This window comes from Haliotis rubra, unplaced genomic scaffold (assembly GCF_003918875.1).
Source record: "Haliotis rubra isolate DU_JTF1 unplaced genomic scaffold, ASM391887v1 Scf388, whole genome shotgun sequence".
NCBI lineage: Eukaryota > Metazoa > Mollusca > Gastropoda > Lepetellida > Haliotidae > Haliotis > Haliotis rubra.
Genome location: NW_025767066.1, coordinates 817919 through 836417, shown reverse-complemented (window position 1 = coordinate 836417; position 18499 = coordinate 817919). Strand labels below are relative to the sequence as shown.

At 38.5% G+C, this 18499-nt stretch overlaps 2 protein-coding genes across 3 annotated transcripts in view; one reads left to right on the top strand and one right to left on the bottom strand.

Moving 5' to 3' along the window:
* LOC124286621 (leucine-rich repeat protein 1-like) overlaps nt 1-2953 on the top strand; it is an 81776-nt gene extending 78823 nt beyond the window's left edge. For both annotated transcript variants that reach the window (XM_046723004.1, XM_046723005.1), the window contains exon 5: nt 1686-2953. In XM_046723004.1, coding sequence (XP_046578960.1) covers nt 1686-1938 — 253 coding nt within the window. In that variant the 3' untranslated portion in view covers nt 1939-2953. The remainder of the gene's footprint in view (nt 1-1685) is intronic.
* A 297-nt stretch (nt 2954-3250) lies between these two features.
* Nucleotides 3251-18499, bottom strand: part of LOC124286617 (baculoviral IAP repeat-containing protein 6-like) — a 242018-nt gene continuing 226769 nt past the window's right edge. Inside the window, 4 exon segments of the mRNA XM_046722998.1 lie at nt 3251-5330; nt 10740-10874; nt 11505-11693; nt 15310-15387. Of these exon segments, the coding sequence (XP_046578954.1) occupies nt 5061-5330; nt 10740-10874; nt 11505-11693; nt 15310-15387 (672 nt within the window). The 3' untranslated portion in view covers nt 3251-5060.

Here is an 18499-nt window from a genome sequence, read left to right as displayed (position 1 = left end):
TATTTTAACGTCTTTTGGTATGACGCAGCCGGGGATCGAACCACAGAGGCGGTCACTTTCAATTAGGAAATCATAAAGTTTTAAAAATCAAATTAACACAACACAGTAGTCATAGGACAGTTACAGTCGACATAACTGATCATTGTCATTGTTGTAAATCATTGTCTATCTCATTTCAGTCTGTTAAACATTTAGAGACTATTCACAGTCTTTGGGAAGTACTACTACACAATCTTGGCATATTCCAGAATTTTCTTTCATTCAGTTTTCAGACTCATTCAAATTATCTTTCAAAGTTCACTCTGAAAAGTAATTCTCTTTTTTAAACAAATATGTTTTAGCTTGGGAAGGCTGCTTTCTCTTTTTATTGGTCATTTTAATGTTCATTGTTCTGATATAGCTTGTAATGAGATGAGCTCAGATCTGATGGGCATGCCACAGATCCATACCCATACTTAGTCATAACGCAGGTCTTGGGGTTCATGGATGACCTCCAGTGTTATACTCTATACCTAACACGGAATAATGGCCAAGTAAAATCGTATTTTCCACATAACAGAACTGCTATTATTAAATGAAAATAGATATGTATATAGGAAACTTGCAATCATATATCTCTAGACATGATAATGAAGTTGTTCCTGTTATGCTCACTGCTATTTCCAACTTTGTTGATTAACAATCAGCTGTGTACACCTTTTGCTCCGATCTACCGGTGATTCAGTTAAATATGATAGAATAGAAATTTTTGGGATCATATTTAACTATCACCAGAATAATTTATATCTCAAGCAGTTATTTTAACAGAGATAACCTATATTGCAATCGTATTAGTATAATGCATGTTTTCTACGAACATATTTAACATAATAATTAACATAGGCTCAGCACTTTGACAAGTCACCGTTGACTTCCCCTTGTAAGTGCCACTTAGATTGTAAAGACAAAATGTTGGCAATTAGTTGTGAAATATGACTTCAATGAGTCAACGTAGGTCTGGGGGTCCATGGATGACAAGGCTGAAATCATGATTGCTGAGAATAATGTGAAATTGGTGCTATCACGGTAGTCACGAAAAGCGGACCCTCAAGAACATGGTAAGCGGAAGTGGTACGTGTATAGAATGAGGTGATGCCATTTCACACACGTTTTCTCCAATGTTACTGTAAACAGTTAAAATGAAATCGAGGAAGATCGTTTTATGACATCATAAGTTTTCAGATGGCAGTATTTACCCACACTATAATGTGGTGTGTTGCATTACAACAAACATTGTAAGTACTCTGCTGATGGCATGTCTTTATGATACAGTTGACTTTGCAAGAACTTATAAATGTTCCGCTGTTCATCTGATTTGAAATAACTGAAAAAGAAACAGAACTCAGCTACTGATCTGGTATCTGCAGTTGCTGTCTTGCAAGTAGACGACTTGAACTCGAACTCTCGAACATGCGGCTGTCCAGCAAGGAAATGCATAGATTCTGACAAAATGATTCAATTTCTAGATATGTTAGAAAATGTTAATAAACTGACGGTCGAAAACTAAAAATACAAATATTTGGATTGCATTATGGTATAGCGACCTGAAGGTAAAATACCGCTGTATACCATTTCACCCCTAATATGCACAGACAAACACTATTCCAATGATGTGGGGAGAAAGTAATGAATTGCTGTTGTTTCAGGATCCCCTACACAGAGGAAGATTTGTTCCCTCATCTGTACCACTTCCTGGCTGCAGCCCGGCAGTGCTGGTGTGGCAATTTCTGTTTCACCTGCAGTTCTCGTTACTTCAGTCATGTCAATCTGCGTCACTTAGTGAGCAACACTTACAGTGCCAGCCCAGGAGTCAGTTCTGTCCCAATTGAGGGCTTCCTCTGTTCCCAACATTGCCTGATACGTTTCAAGCACAACCCAAGAGCATACTGGAGGAATTAACTTACTGTACAATCTACATATGGTTGAAATGTATAATTCATCAATGCCAAGATAATGATACGTTTCTATCAATAATGTCTTTGAAACCTTGGTCACAAAAAACCAGAAGTCAATAATGTCACACAAATTCATTATTGATTATGACCACCATTAGATGTCTGTCAGGATTGAGGTCTGGGGGCCAGGAAACCACTGGTCAGTCCAGTTGTGTTAGATGTTTTGGTTGTTCATGAACAGTATGATGGGTGGTCTGATGATGTCATAGCAGTATTGCCTAGCTGTAAGATGACCTTGAAATGAAACTTGAAAATTTTAACATCGCCGAATGTGGGAGGTTCGTTGAAGTATACCTGATAAACGCTTGGATATATCTGGCGACAGCAAGGCGGGAATCGCCGCATCTGTAGGATTCGTCGAAGGTCTTTATGGCTCGGTGAAATTGGGATGGGTTTCTGAACCCAATACAATTGCCGCAAAGACAGCCAAACTGGAAGGAATTGCAGAACTGGTATGGTTGTCGGTAGTTGGTTTGGGAGACATGGATGTAGTGCTTCTGCTTATTGTCCAGTTCAAGTTTTCTCAAGTATTCTCTGGTTATAAAAATAGGTGAGGAAATGTATCTGTGAATGGTGTTGTTTATTGAGCCTTAACTGGGAACACACTCACCACTGGACTGTCAATATTAGACTTCGATGGGTTCATAGGACACAAATACAGGTTAGTCTACATAAAGGCGAAACAAGCGTCTCAAACATTTCGCTCAAATAAATGGGGTGACACATGGTCAGCCAGAAGGCATGCTGCATGCTTCAGAGACTGAGGATGTCCAGGATCCAGAGCAGAGGAGCATGTTGGGCGAATGGTACAAGAGAGGCCAAAAACCTTGTTTACAGGTCGTTTCCGCTCAGCTGTCAATCATAAGAGAGCGGGTACAATCCGTGCGATAGGATAAGTTTAACATTTATTAATTAAATTTACAACTTAAAACCCTTGTATAATAAAGTATTGAATGAAATGAGATGTTTGTTTGTATAATTATAGGAGACCAGATATTCTAACCTTGTGATGGTGATCTGGCTGAGTAATCACCAGATGATTGAAGCTTCATATGGATCTCTGCAGCAAGGCTGAGATTCTTGAGCCTGGAGGCTGCTAGGACTCAATTAATTGGCTGCAACAAGTCCCTACAGTACCACTCTGGAGAAAACTCTTGTGTTGTATCATAGGGACTTTAGCAGCAGCCATTCATTCTGGCCTTATGTAGGATAAGCTGTTGTGTTTAAAGTTTAGGTATGAGCACAATGCAATGAAAATCATTTAAAATTAATTTATTTGACATTTTAGCCTTATGTTTATTTACATGCTGTACAGACTTTACAATTTGTACAGGAAGGTCTTCCAACACGTTTGATCATATAACACTACATCGCATCAACAACACAATCCATCAATATAATTAAGCTGAAATAGCCCAAACATTTCTTACAATTGTTATGTATTAATGGTGCAATTAATCAGAAGTATAAATGGATGGGGGAGAAAAGCAGATTTTTATGACTGGTTTACATATTTTTTGCCCTGTAAATATACACAGAACATGCATAAGCTTGAGGGTGACAATAATAATACACAATACACTAATTGTTTTTAAAATTGATAATATCTTGGCATGTTAAGAAATGACCTCAAGACACAGGACTGATATACAAGTTGGTAGTATTTTCATCTTTTGTTTATTTGGTCTTCGACATAATCCTATGAACCTGAAGAATGTGATCACAGACATGAACTCAGTATTTGCATTTGCTTGCAAAAACAGAAACATCCCCCATCACCACCATTTCATCAAAGCATTTTAATGTACCACCATGTTCTGTCAGATCATAACAACCACTTAAGATCTGCCAATCAAGATACAACCATGTTTCACAGTAACCTCAAAGATGACACTGACGTTTGAGAGACATTTGAAGGTGTTTTATGCATTGTAACCAGAAGCTTTTGAGTAAGAATTTTCAATATTGCAACCTCAAACTTACTGCATTTGTTTAAAAAAGACAGCTCTTAACACTTTCCTAAAATAAAATTACGACATCCATCTTATAAAAACCAAACCATGACAGAGCTTAGTTTGAGACAATGTATATTTAATATTAACGGCATAAACCTCCTTGACCTATGCAAAGGAATTCCCACGGGCTATTTGGAAAAATAGAATAATTTTTAGGTTAACTATCTTTGAGTAGCTGTCATTAACAAAGGCAGTCATATTCCAGCAAAAGCTATATGCAGTCCAGTTTAAAAGAGCTGCTAATAACACATGTATGGCTCCCTTATGGAAAGACTTTTACTAGCTCACATAGTCCTACCTAATCTGATTCCGGCTACCACTATCCTAATGTTTCTGTATTATTATGGTTGACTTTTGGATATCTCTGTAAAGGGAATTATCTGGTTGTATAGTAACAACATCTAGTAAACACAGTATGTACACTCAGGGTCAGAAAATGTTGAAAACAACAAATGAACACAGTAGAAATAAAAGAAAAGAATGTCAAGCTGCCATTTACCTCCTTGTACCACTTCAGCAAATGTGGTTTGATACTTAACATTTGTCTGAAGGATACAATAAATGTACAAAGTATATACTTAGATTATATTCATTCAATCATTCACACATAACATAGTAACAACTATGCACTCAACATATTTGTCACTAAATGCACACACACAATATTTACATTCTTGGTCATGTTTTAACAGTATGTTAAATGTAACAACAAATCAAATTAATATGTCTAAAAAAGCACATACTACCACACTAATTAGGATAACCCTGAGCTATAAAAGCAGAAACTGTTCCATTTCTGTTAAACAGTTCCAAATGTTTCAGTACATTAACTGTCAAGTTACAGAATGGTTGTGAAAAGATATTTGTATGCCTTTATGACTCATTTGTTACAACCACAAAGCCAGCAGTAGTTTCTGTAAGCAAGGTTTGTTTTTTCCCTGATATAGTCCTGTACGGAATCCTGCACATATCACAGCCATAAGACATAAGTTCCAGACCAGATATATACAGCTTTGACTTGACTTTTGGCACATTTTGAATGAAGGTGTTGCTAGCAGTCTGGTAACTCCTGGCCAATGCCAAGTGGATCCAGCAGCATGGAAGCTGCTGCTGGTGCGGTGAAGGCAGAGCCAGCAGATGGGCCTGGGCTCAAGTGGTCCACTGCTGGACTCTGGTTACTAGATGCTGCTGCTGCTGCTGCGGCTGCCATGTCTGTGGAGTAATGCTTGCCCTGAGGGTCAATGCACTCTTCATCTTCATCTTCAAATTCACTTGGAGGCTTCATTTTTGCCAACTCTTCTCGGAGCTGATTATAGTGTCTCTGCATAAATTAAGCAATGTAACTTTCAGTATTTATAATTTCACACACACATATATATACATTAACACACAATAATATTTATCCTACCTCATATGAGAATGTCCATCTCTGATTGGTTCACATGACCTTGAACAAATTACCATGTATGCCCGGTGCACGGTCGTACACCGCCCAAGCAGGGTATAATCTTTGCGAGGGGAGAATAAATCATTTATACCCTGTCCCACGGGAAAAGCATGCATCCACGACAGTGAACCGTGAACCAGTGGTTCGGATTGACTAGTCGGTACCATGTTAGTGAAATATATGATTGAATTTCAGTTTGTTTGAATGCTATATTAACATAATGAGAGATTTAAACATTCATTTAGATAAATTTGTAGTAGCATTATGATTCGGCTCAGTGGATAAAACCTAACAAGGGACGCATAAAACCCTGTATACACATCATCACCATGCTATAACTTATAACGGCCTTTTATGCACTATTACCATCACTAACAACCATGAAAAATTTGAGCCATGATGATTTACAATTTATATTTCCTGCTATGCTAGGCATTGTTTTATAAGCAGAGATTACCATGTACATTTTCTCATAAACAAAGCCTGAACTACAAATAAGCTGTAACCACATTTCTCCTTATCTACCAATGGTTCAATCAAAAAACACCTAAGTTCAGAAGGATCTGTTATTTCACTAGAAAGCATATTCCACCACTGAATTATTATTTTTTATATTTTGATTTTTATATTCCAAACCTGTTACATATTACAACCATTTTGGTACATATATATCTAGGCAAAGAGGCCATTTGACCAGTGAACATTGAGGCTTCTGCAGCCTTGCTTTTTCTATTACAAAACAAATTATGTTAACACTTAGTAAAAGTATGGCATTTACCTTACATGTATCCATTCTCTGTTATCAAAAGTTGTTTCAAGCAAAAAATGTACCGGTAAACAATAGTGAAATAACAGATTAAAAACACAAGGCCAAATAACTATGAACACTATTGATAACCAGACAGTGTAATAACAAGAATAAATCTTGTATGTATATATATATATATACGTAATCTTGTATGTATTTCTTCACATGGGATTTCTGGTGTTATGTTCAAACTCTAGTTTCGAGCCTTGCATATGTAGCAAAAGCCTCTGAGCAGCAGGATACTAGTTTCTGCTCAAATGTTTATGGACAGCTGAATGGGCACAGGGCAGCTGACTGGGCAGAGGATGTGGTAAACCTCTGAGGATTTTATTTTAGAATAGTATGAGAACTAAAGTACTGTTGGAAATAGAAAAAAACTGTATTTTCTCATTTATCTCTACAACTTATGTAGTTGATATGTGAAAGTGTGAAATATCTGTTAAAGATCACATAAACCCTAGGGGGTACAAATACATAAATCACTAACTGGCATCGTTATAAATGAAACCCCGTCATTAAAACTACTCATTTCGACCTTTAATTGACTTAAATCGACCTTTTTGACAACAGTGCACAATTCTCACCCGCGAACGAAATTTCAACCAATCAGAGCGGCGCATCTCTGTGACGTCATATGAGGAATAGCTTTGAGGGCCGATGCAGAATTCATCTACATTTTAGGGGGTAAATTATCTTGTTTACAGGCTTGTATAAACCTGAAATCGTGACAATTGTTGTGGAAAATGAAAGCTATATGTTCTCACAATCTACTGTCATTTAATTTTGTCTCCTGCTTTGCCTAGTTTCCGAGTTAAAACTTGTTTTCATAGACGATTCTGTCAAATTCGATTGGTGTCGTTAGGCCCTATTTGTATAATGACTGATCCAAATTGATCCCATTTCTGTGTTTTTTTACCTCGATATTTAATCATGTCATGTAAAAATCTGTTTGTATTCTCAAAACAGTGTCGGCCCATAAGTTTTCACATGCAATACAGCAATTAATACTCCCTTGTTGTGACCCGTGTTAGGTGGTATAAACTACACATGTTATTTGTCATCATTCACTTGATGGTCAGTTAATGAATTTATAACAGGTATAATTAGTGGTAACACACTTAGATTACCAGACAAAGGTTCCCATTTGGCATTTCTTGTGTCTGGAGTAAATATTCAACATTATAAACATCGATCAAAGGATTAACCGATAACACGCTGATTGATTAATTACTTTTATCTTACACAGCGGAATTGTCAAAAGGTAGTGTTTATGTATGTAGATTTACTAATCTATACTGAATACACTCTGTCGTGTCGGTGTCTGCATAAAAACAACGTCCTTCTTTCAAAGGATTAACCGGCAATACATTGATTGATTGCCCATTATTGGCTAACTAAATTACTGTTTTCAAAGAAAGGCGGACATTATGCAATTAGTTGCCAGGTGTGCTATCTTGGGTGACCAATGAGACTTTACACCAATACCTGAAAAGATTTATCACTTTTTCGTATATTAAACTGATAAAAGACACATCATTTGGAACAGTTTTGTGGATATTGATGGATACTTTCCTCGAACAAGGTAATGGCCTGATATTGTTCCTATAACTTTAATCTGTTTTAATTTTAATATTTGCATTTTGTTTTTACTCATTTGTCGTAGCATTTAACAGAATCATTGTTTTTGCCGTGAAGTGTAATGAGACAGACAACATACACTAGGGTGTGTGTGCGAATTATGATTCACATTGGCAAACTATAAAATGTCTAGATATTACAGTTCTGTTATAAATTCACTATAAATATCAGCAGGTCGTCTGCTTTTTATTTAGTTTCAAAATGCATACAAGTATGATAATAAACTAATTAGGATTATAAGACCAAATATAAAGACGCACATTGACTAGTATCTACATACTCGTGAGTGGACATTAACCATGTGAATGTAGCAAGAAATTTATCGCGCAGTATTGTGCCTTCGACCCCCACCTCGCTTCCGTGGAAGAAATCGTTATGTTATAAGTTGTGTCATGCAAAATCCATTTGGTTATGATTCCAATACATATTTAACTCTGAGTAGAAAGTAGTTTTGATTTTCTATCCTTGATGAAAACAAACTATAATCTCATTAATTCTAACAGACTTTACGATTTTAAAAAATGGCGGCACCCCGTCGGGAACATCCGCCAGTCTGAGGATAAATGCTATTTAGGTTTGTTTTCACCGAGTTACAAAATCAAAACTACTTTCTACTGGTAGTAAAATATGTATTTTATTGATAGCCAATGGGATTTTGCATGACATAGCGTATAACATAACAATTTCTCTCCTGGCAGCGAGGTGGGTGTCAATATAATACCACTTACAATATTATTGTTACTTCGACCACAAGCTCACTTACGAGGAAGAAATCGTTATGTTACAAGTTGTGTCATGGAAAATCTTTATGGTCATCAATCATATACATATTTTACTACAACTAGTAAGTAGTTTTGATTTTTTAACTTCCAAGAAGCGATCTGAACACAAGTAAGATATCGTTTCAGACTTCCACAACGCTCGCTTCGCACTCACAAACATAACCCATTTAGCACGAACTGTGGGGTCCTGTGGAAATCTGTGCATGGTGACACCATCGCCCGACCCCTAGGAGCAATTGACGACAAAGCAACGATTCGGCATGTCGTCGTTGATGTCGAGAAATCATCAAAATGATGAGCGTGCTACACACTTTCTATACAACTAACTGAAAATCGTTCCTCATATGACGTCACTGCAGTGCTCTGGCGACAGAGTTACGTAACCTGTCTGTGGTTTCGTTGGCGGGTGAGAGGGAAGCAGGTTAAAAGAGTAACAAAAAACAAAGTTTAGTGGTTCTTTAAACTAAGTTCAGCCTAACTACAGTCTCAGTGGTAGAGAGATAGGAAACGGAGAAAAAGGACTTTACTGAGGGGAAATTAGTGCAGAAATGAGCAATGCGGTCCAAAAAGACTTATTTGGAACAGACCATGGCTTTATGCAAATTAGTGTGCGACGATATTGTATTACAAAGGACACTTTTTAAATGCCCAATTTGAAATTAGACGTAGATTCATTATAAACGATAGCTGACGTAAAAAATAATAACTTTTATGCTGAAACTATTAAGGATGTAGCTACCATGCAGTCTCACTGTCACTATAAAAAGAAACAGATAGGAGAGGTCGTCTCAAAAGCAAAACCTGGGGTCAGGCTGGGGGATAGAGATATCAGCTAAGATAAGATAATCCTTTAGGGCAATTATACTGGGGAGGTACACGGAACGTCGTAACAATTTACAAATAATATCCAGTCCCGTCGATCTTCGGGTGGTCATGCCACCTATATACTACGATGCTTTTCTATGGTTTTCGGGTATCATACTCTTTTACATATCTCAACATAAACTTCATGAAAGAAAGACACGTAAGATGTTAATCAATAGATAAGACATAGTCAACACACATAAAAAAGCACAAAATATCTTTGAGATGACCCCTTGTGCCTGCGGGCAGCACGTGCATTTCATGCCAGGTGAGTCGACGGTCTGTCGTCATACCTGGCTGAGCGACCAAATTGCCATCTATAGTCTGATCTATTGTTTTCAGCAGCTATTCGTATTTTTTCTAAGTTTTGCCCGATTTTACGAGTAAACATGCTTTTCTGGATATTGTATTATGCATCCCACTGAACGCCCAGTTAGGCCGAAGTGGGTTATTTCGACATATGCTATTTGCAATTGTGTAAATTTTAGGGATACAGAGTAACAGCCTAAAAACAGTTTTTTTCTATTTCCGACAGTACTTGAACTACAGGGGTATTGCGGTAATATAATACAGGTAGGTTATTTGCTTGTGAGCTTGGAACACTGGAAATAACATGCAAACAAATCTGCAAATTAATCATGCAATTTCATCGTGTGGTCATAAAATGCATTTATTGTATATCTGGGCCTAGATTTTCGAAGCTCTCTTAGCGCTAAGATAGTTGTAAGTTAATGTTAATATATGGCACTTACCACTATCTTAGAGCTAAGAGAGCTTCGAAAATCTAGGCCCTGGACTTATTTTGTTTATCGTTTTCATTGATTTTAACAAATTCAAATCAATTTTGCTCACATTTGATTCACCAAGCCTGTGTGTTAAGTTATCATCAGTGCTCCAACTCGCCATCACAGTCAGATTTGGGCTATTGATGCCTTAACATAAAGTTTAGTTGACAGAGAATGGAAGCATTTATCATAAAAGCCATACATTGACCAGGTTAAAGACATATTTGTTGCTGTTTGACTAAAATATGTCATGAAAGTGCATAAGTGACTTTCAAATAATTCCACACATAAAAACTAGTCTGATGAAAATATGATTACATACACCAATGCTTACTTACAAGAGACCAGCAAATCATGAGTTCACTGGAATTTGTCATGTAATTACTAAATCTATGTCAAAACTCACCTTAAGAGCCAGGGTATTGTGAGCAATGGATCTGCCTGTCCTCTTGTCACTGCTGTAGGCCTCCATTTCAGTGATCCAGTCCTCACATTGCTTCAGCACCTCATGTCTCTTTAGCCAAAAGTGGCGTTGGATCACCTACAATCAAAGGTTAATTAATATTTCTCAAGGTTCAGGCAACATCAGTGAATACTTCTCCTTGGTTAACTTGACTAAGGGACCATTCATAATTTATGGCTGGGAGGGGTGATGATGATTTTAAGGGATGGGTCACCCATTTTGTTCTGGGGAGGTCATCGATTTTGTACATAAAAATATTTAAAAATTATGGGAGGGGGGTTCATTGATCTTGTACATGACATGCAAGGGAGGTTATTCCTTTGTACGTAATTTAAATTTTTTAAATTTATCTTTAGTTCTGTAAAGATCTGTAGCTGGATTGTAAACTACTGAATTATGTTACAATTAATCATTGTTGTGTTGGTTGGTAAAGGTCATACTTGAAATTCCTTCTGAATTTTGTAACTAGATGTACGAGTTCAAATTGTCTTTAAGAAACTATTGTCGACATTTTATTGATTGATACGGCTGAAAATCAAATTAAATACATCAAATAACCAATATTTCATTATGAGATTATTCTTGTATACCAGTCACATGACCTTATACATTGTATGAGGAAACTAGTCATGGTTATGGTACAATTTATCCGTATTACCAACTGTTTCCAGTTATTTATAATATATCATGATAAATTGCCATTCTCACATCTCTGAAACATGGTGGAGAGTTCCGGAGCATCTCAAGCATTGCCCATTTGACTGTGGCCTGTCTGATGTTGGCATCATACTCTCTTGAACTGGCTGTACCTGAAGGTGTTCCTCGAGATCTTTCATATCCAGGTTCATTGAAATATGGCTCATTCACAAGAATCAATGACTGGATGGACACAAGAACCTGAAAACAAACAGTGAAACCCTTAGCCTTGAAGCTGTTGGTGATGACACATAATTGTTTAAGAAACAATACATTGGACCACTAAATGTGTAAAATATAATTTGTAAGAAACGGACATTCAGAGTGAGTGAATTAAGATTTTACTTTACATCGCAAAATGTGCTCGACTGTTTTTCTCTTATCACAAGGGACACAAAAAGGAGGGAGGATCACCTTTTAATAAATATTCATGAGTAAAACGTGTATGGTTACAAAGTTATATATTTAGATACAGTACAACCAGAAATTATTGAGAACTTAAAGATTGCAATTTTTATATTTTTTTCACTCATTACTCACGTATTAAATGTGAATATTAGCAGAACATAACTCCAGATTCAAAGACAGGTGAACAGTTAGTATTTTGTCAAGTCACCATGGGCAGCAATGCAGGCTTCAATGCGGCGGGGCTCACTACTGATCAAAGAAGTTAGAAAGTTGTGGTCCTTACTGGCCCGATATCGGACCACCTCTTCTTTCATTTCAGCAATATTTGTCAGATTTTTCTTATTGACACTTTCCTTCATAAGTCACCAAACGTTTTCTATTGGATTTAGGTCAGGGCTATAGCTTGCCCAATCTAATAATGTAATATTTTGGGTCCGAAACCAGGCCTGTGAATGCTTTTAACGATGTTTTGGGTCATTGTCCTGCTGGAAAATCAAAAAATGTCCATAGAACACATGAGCAGATGGAAGTAAACGTCCCTCAAGAATATCTGTGTACTGCTCACTGTTCATATTCCCTTCAAATACACAGAGGGGAGTTGCCCCTAACACAGATATGCCACCCCACACGTTAAATTTCAGACTGTACTTTGGGCGCTGATACAAAGGTTTTTCAGTTTGTTTGGTCCAGAATTTCAGTGTAATAGGAAACAGCCACACAGAACTTTCATCTGAGAAAATCACATTGTCCCAGTTAAAATTTTTATGCTGTAAGCACCAGTTCAACCTTCGCTCCTTTTGTTCAGGTTTCATGATCGGTGATGGAATTCCTCGATTTTTCTGCCAACCCATTGCATGCAGCTCAGTTCTAATTGTCTCCTTACAGACAGCCACAGTTCCTCTATCAATCATATCCAGCCTTAAGTTTTCTAAACTCCTTCGTTTGTTTTTAGAAACAAGAATACCAAGCCGCCTCCTGTCACCGACAGTCAATTTTCTGGGCCTACCTGGGCCTACCTGCGCCTCCCTGGTGCTCAATGCCATATCCATTTGCAATATTTTTCAAAACACAATAAACAGTGGACAAAGGGATGCCTGTTCTACTTGAAATCACTTTAGCTGATCTGATGTCCTTGTTATAATACTCTAAAATCAACTTCCTCTTCTCTAAATCATCCATACTGAGGATCACTGAAAATATAGTCTGCTAGCAAGTAAACAAAGGGGGATAACTCTTCACAAACTAATGAAAAAGGATTAACGGAGTTGTCTCTCTTGAATGAAACCACGCACTTGATAGCTGGTCAAGGTTGTTTATACTAGAAATCCTATCACCATATTCCTAAAATTCTCAATAATTTCTGGTCATACTATAGTATTGAGAGCTTGCCCAACTTTCTTTAGCAAAAATCATGTGTAAGCCCGGGCTTTCCGGGTGTTATTGAGTATTTGAAGCACGGTAATTCATTTGGAACCGACGGCGTCAGCTGGAGGTTTCAAATGAAATATTCCCGTGCTTTAAATACTCAATAACACCCGGAAATTGGCCAACACATGATGTTTATCGACATTGTAAACACAAAAGTAAACCAAAAGGTCCACACACGTTTTTGTGTCTGCACTCATTGACATAGAGTACGGGTACAGCAGTGCAATGTCATCAGCCAGCCGTCTCCCATGGTAGCATCTGGAACTGCTCATTTGTGATGTCATTCGGACTTTACGTCACAATATGATTTTAATGACGTCATCTCAGCTGACGACGTAACAATACAATGGTGTGAGCGAGGTTTGTATGTATTAATACGCAGCGAATTTCCGGGAATCGAATACCATTTGATCTCGTTTTTCAACCAATCAGATTAAAGAACACAGTGACCCTTTGGTTTACAATGGTAGCTACGCCCCTGCCTGAAGACAGGAAAGAGAGTCAGAGCGGATTATTTTGGGGGTTATTTTGAAACAATTCCTCATAAGGAGGGTGAAAGTGAGTGAGTATGGTTTTACGTGCGTTTAGCAATATTCCAGCACGGCGGGGACACAAGAAATGGGCTTCCCACATTGAACCCATGTGGGGAATCAAACCCGGGGCTTTGGCATGACGAGCCATGGCTTTAACCACCTGGCTACCCTGCCGCCCCAGGAGGGTGAAAGACAATTGTAAGCTGGATTGGATGAGTTTGAACATAACTTGGTAACACACTGAAGTGATAATTTTAAACAGTGCTGTTTAAGTAAAAGCTTGTAGGGCTCAACGTACTAACTCTCTACTGGAGATGTTCTAAACGCACCAAGACAGAGCCTCAGTCCTTGGTGGTGTAAACTATATAATTTTTGTAAATGACTTTTAGAAGCAGTGTCGTATACAATTGAACTGAATTCTAATTTAGAACGAATAAGGGATCTGTACAAATAGAGAAAAGTTGTCTGAACCCATCCCCACTTAGAACTGGCAACAACTTTTAAGAGATTAAGAAACTTCAAGCACTTAGTTTTAAGATGTATAATGTAAGGTACAAATGTAATGACACTAAAAATAACACCCAAGAACTTGGTCTCCTCAACAACTCTGATATGGTACCATTTGACAGAAGTTGTGGTCTATAATTCCTATCAAGATGTGTGCAATTTGTCTTAATCATGAAAAATTTAGAGCCATTCTTAGTGACCATGTTTGAAGTTTTTTTAGGCAAAGCTGCAGTTGTCTTTCTATTGTGTGCATATTTTTAACTTTTGAAGTCATCTACAAACAGTCAACCATCAACTGAGTCATTCATTACTTTGGAGAAGTGTTGTTTTTTTTTAATGCTGAATAATAATACTGCCTTGTGGGACACCCTGATCCTGATTATAATGCTTTGACAGGGTTGATCCAACACAAACTTGAAATTGTCTGTTAGTTAAAGAGTGAGATACAAACTAACGCAAACAACCTCTCAATCCGAAAGTTCATAATAATCTCTTAAAATTCCATGCTTCCAAGTTGTATTGCAAGCTTTTTCTAGATCAAAAGAGATAGATGCAGCATGTTGTTTATTTACAATGGAATCTTTTAGGAACGATTCTAACGCACAAGGTGATCAGTGGTCCTTCTATTTTTTCAAAAACCACATTGAATATCAGTAATGAGATGATTGGTTTCAAAGTACCAGACTAATTCATTATACTAGACTAATCAATAGTTTTTGCAACTCATTAGAAACATAAGATGGTAATTTGATGGATTTGTATGATGTCAGCCGGGGTTTTGGTATGGGGATAACAATTATGTTTTGCCACAGAGAAGGAAAATTCCATTATGTCCATCATCACAATTCCCGTATTCCCATATCAGACAATATGCATGGTATCAAAATGATGTAGTTTTATTACGTATCTGATTGTGCCTCAGATTACACAGTATGGCTTACCTGCAGAAAGCTTGAAGTCTGAGAGTTCCACTTTTCCTCTGGTCGGCCATGCCAGGTGTTCAACACACTCAGGCAAACCTTACAAGAAATCAAGCAATTGTATTGTATCAGCCCATATAGTCAAGTATTTTACACACATAGCAAGACAGACTTCTATTTACAAACATGATATAAGTCTTTCAGGCACAATTGTAATTACTTCAAGTATAGTTTCAAGGCACAAAGATTGTCTATTTAAAGCTTAAAAAGTGTTTGCCAGCACTTACAAAAAACAGAAACAGACCTCTCTCAGCTTTTCTTAGAAGACACAAGATTTCCATACATACCACCATATATTTCTAGTGAGGTATTGTTATCATTTGTTTTGGGAAAAATATGCGTACATAACCTCAAATCAGACTAAAGAATTCACCTCAAGGTTAGAGATCGAGGAATCTGAATGATTTTCCATTCCCTTCCTGAATCATTTTTGGTTCGGCAAATACACGAAAAAGCAAAAGAATTTCACAGCAGAAAATCTTGACAAGAATCTATTGACTTCTTAGAAACTGAGAAATGGGATACTTGGATATTGGAAATTTTAAATATAAATTGTATATTTATATACTTATCCTATCTCACGACTTGCACTTCCCTCTGCTACTTCGACACTGAGTGAAACGACTGAAAACTTATTCCTTAGGCCTCCTTGTCCATTCGCCCGTGTACTCCATGGCATGCTGCTCCCCTTATCGGACAGCTACCTGGTCCCATCAGAGTGTACAGCACGCTCCACTACCTGCCCACGTGACTACCTCCGAGTGATCATTCTCTTTCACTGTTGTAATCTAAGTAGAGGGGAGGACGGGCAGGTATCCATCGCGTGAGATAGGATAAGTATATAAATATACAATCTATAGTTAAAATTTCCAAATTTTTAAATCTCATGACTTGAACTTATCCAATGGCTGGATGGCGGGCCGCAGATTACCCTGTGTCAGCCAGCGCAACAGTAATACTTTAGAGACTGAAAAACAACCATAGATATAGATGCACAAAGGAGACCTGTTACGAATGCATGCAACTCCTATGCTTGTGATGGGTTATCCTGGCCTACTAAGCACGACTCCCGGTGAGATTGGTGCTCCCAAGCGATGTGGTGTTCGGCCCAACCTTCGCATACACTAAGGGACGCAACTAAGCAAGTACGCCTCGCTTTCCAAGCTACCCCCGTAATTAATGTCTCAAGACAAGAATCGGGCCAGCCCCTGCTTCGAAACAGTCCCAACAGACACCATCATGTAGAGGTGAAAGGAAAACTGAATCGGTATGCTCACAAGTCTTAACTTTCAGTTCCGGGACAATATCAAATTGACCCTCATTCCTTTGCATAAGCTTAATCAAAGGATGTGCCCAACGACGTAGGAGCTAGAATGCAATGAAATCCACTGGAATTCAGGAGAGACTCGCTTCACTGACGCAATTGCTCTGTAGAGTAGAGGTCAATAAGCAAGAAGGTGGAATACTTCCGCATTGCAGTACAATACTGTTCCTCAAGTCTATTCAGTCATATCCAATGGCAGTAATACAATGCCTTAGCAGTGAAACCAAGTGAAGCAATTCTTAATCCCATAAGAAGCCAGAACAAAGACTAACATAAAGTTCAGACTTTTATTCAGGAATACAAGGAACCAGAAACCGAACGCGGAACTGTCCCTCATCTGCATTGGTAAATACTATCTGGTTGTCCTTGCAACTGGTTCACCGCGACAAGGTCCCAACATAGAACCAGGAAGACCTTGCCATGTTGCGATTAACATCAAGTGCATGAAGCTCTGATATACAAACTGCAGTAGCCAAGGCTACCAGGAAGGAAGTCTTGAATGTAATCTGTTCAACTCTAACTCCTTGTCTTCCAGAGGTTCATACTCTCCAGAAACCAGATGACGAAGGATGACGGAGAGATCCCAGGCCCGAGGTCAAAACTTCTAGACTGTCAGTGAGCATAACAAGTACTGAAGCTCAGGAACGGTGGAAATCTTGGTACCCATAGTAGTAGTTGATGGCAGTTAAATAAGTAGTCAGTGTAGTACCCTTGAGTTTCTTGGTAGACCAAAGATGTTGGAGAAACTCAGCGACAACCTGCGCAGAAGTGGAAGTAGGGATGAAATTCCCCTGGCCTTGCAATAAACTTTTACCATTTATCGTCATACAACAAGCAAGTTGATGAACGGTGTACTAAGTATTAGCTGTAGCCACCCAATGAGATTAGCCCTTGGCTATCAGAGACTTCTAAAGATGCGCCAGATGTGAAGACAGGGTCTGAGGAGATGCGAGATGGTCGGGAAGCGGTACTGGGTTTGGCTCTGCCAGGTTTCTTAGGTCGACAAACCAACATCTCGCTGGCCAAAAGGGCATGACCAAACGCAGACGTATCCTGCTGATGGTCCAAAGTTTCTGTAGTATTCTTGGTAGTAGAGTTGGAGGAGAAAACGCATACGCTTTTAGGTTTTTACATGATATTGCCAACGCATCAAGGTCCCATGACAGAGGGTCTGGAATCGGGGAAACGAACATGGGAAGTAGTGGCAAACAGGTCTATTTGGGGCCGTGATAATGGCTAGATCATCGACCAGAAGATCTGAGGAAGCAGTTTCCATTCTGTGGGTGACGGGCGGTTGGAGAGAAACAGGGTGTCAGCGATCACATTCTTCATTCCGGGAATGTGTCTGGCACGGGCGACGATGTTGAGTATGTTGATGAGGTGAAAGAATCAAATTGCCCACTGAAGGAGGTGTGCCGAGCCTGTCGAACCCAGATGGTTCACATACCAAACCATGGTCAAGTTGTCAGACTGGATGAGGGGACAGGATGATCGAAATCCAAGAGCCCAGTGTTTGATGGCTAGAATTACAGCCTTGAATTCTAGTTCATTCATGTGCAGAGCCTCTTTCCCGGATGACCACAACCCAGCCACTTGATAGTCGAAAAACGTCACTTGAGGGACGCGTCTACGAACAGATGAGTTAGAGAGAACAGCATTATAGAGACTCCGGCGCAAACATTCTGTTCTTTGAGCCACCACTGAAAGACCGGACGAAGTGGTTCAGGAAGTTGAATCAACTCCTCGGGGTCGTTGGCCTGAAGAAATGGTCGAATGAACTGCTGTATCGGCCGAAGTTGTAGCTGGACTCTGTAGGTTAGGGCTTCT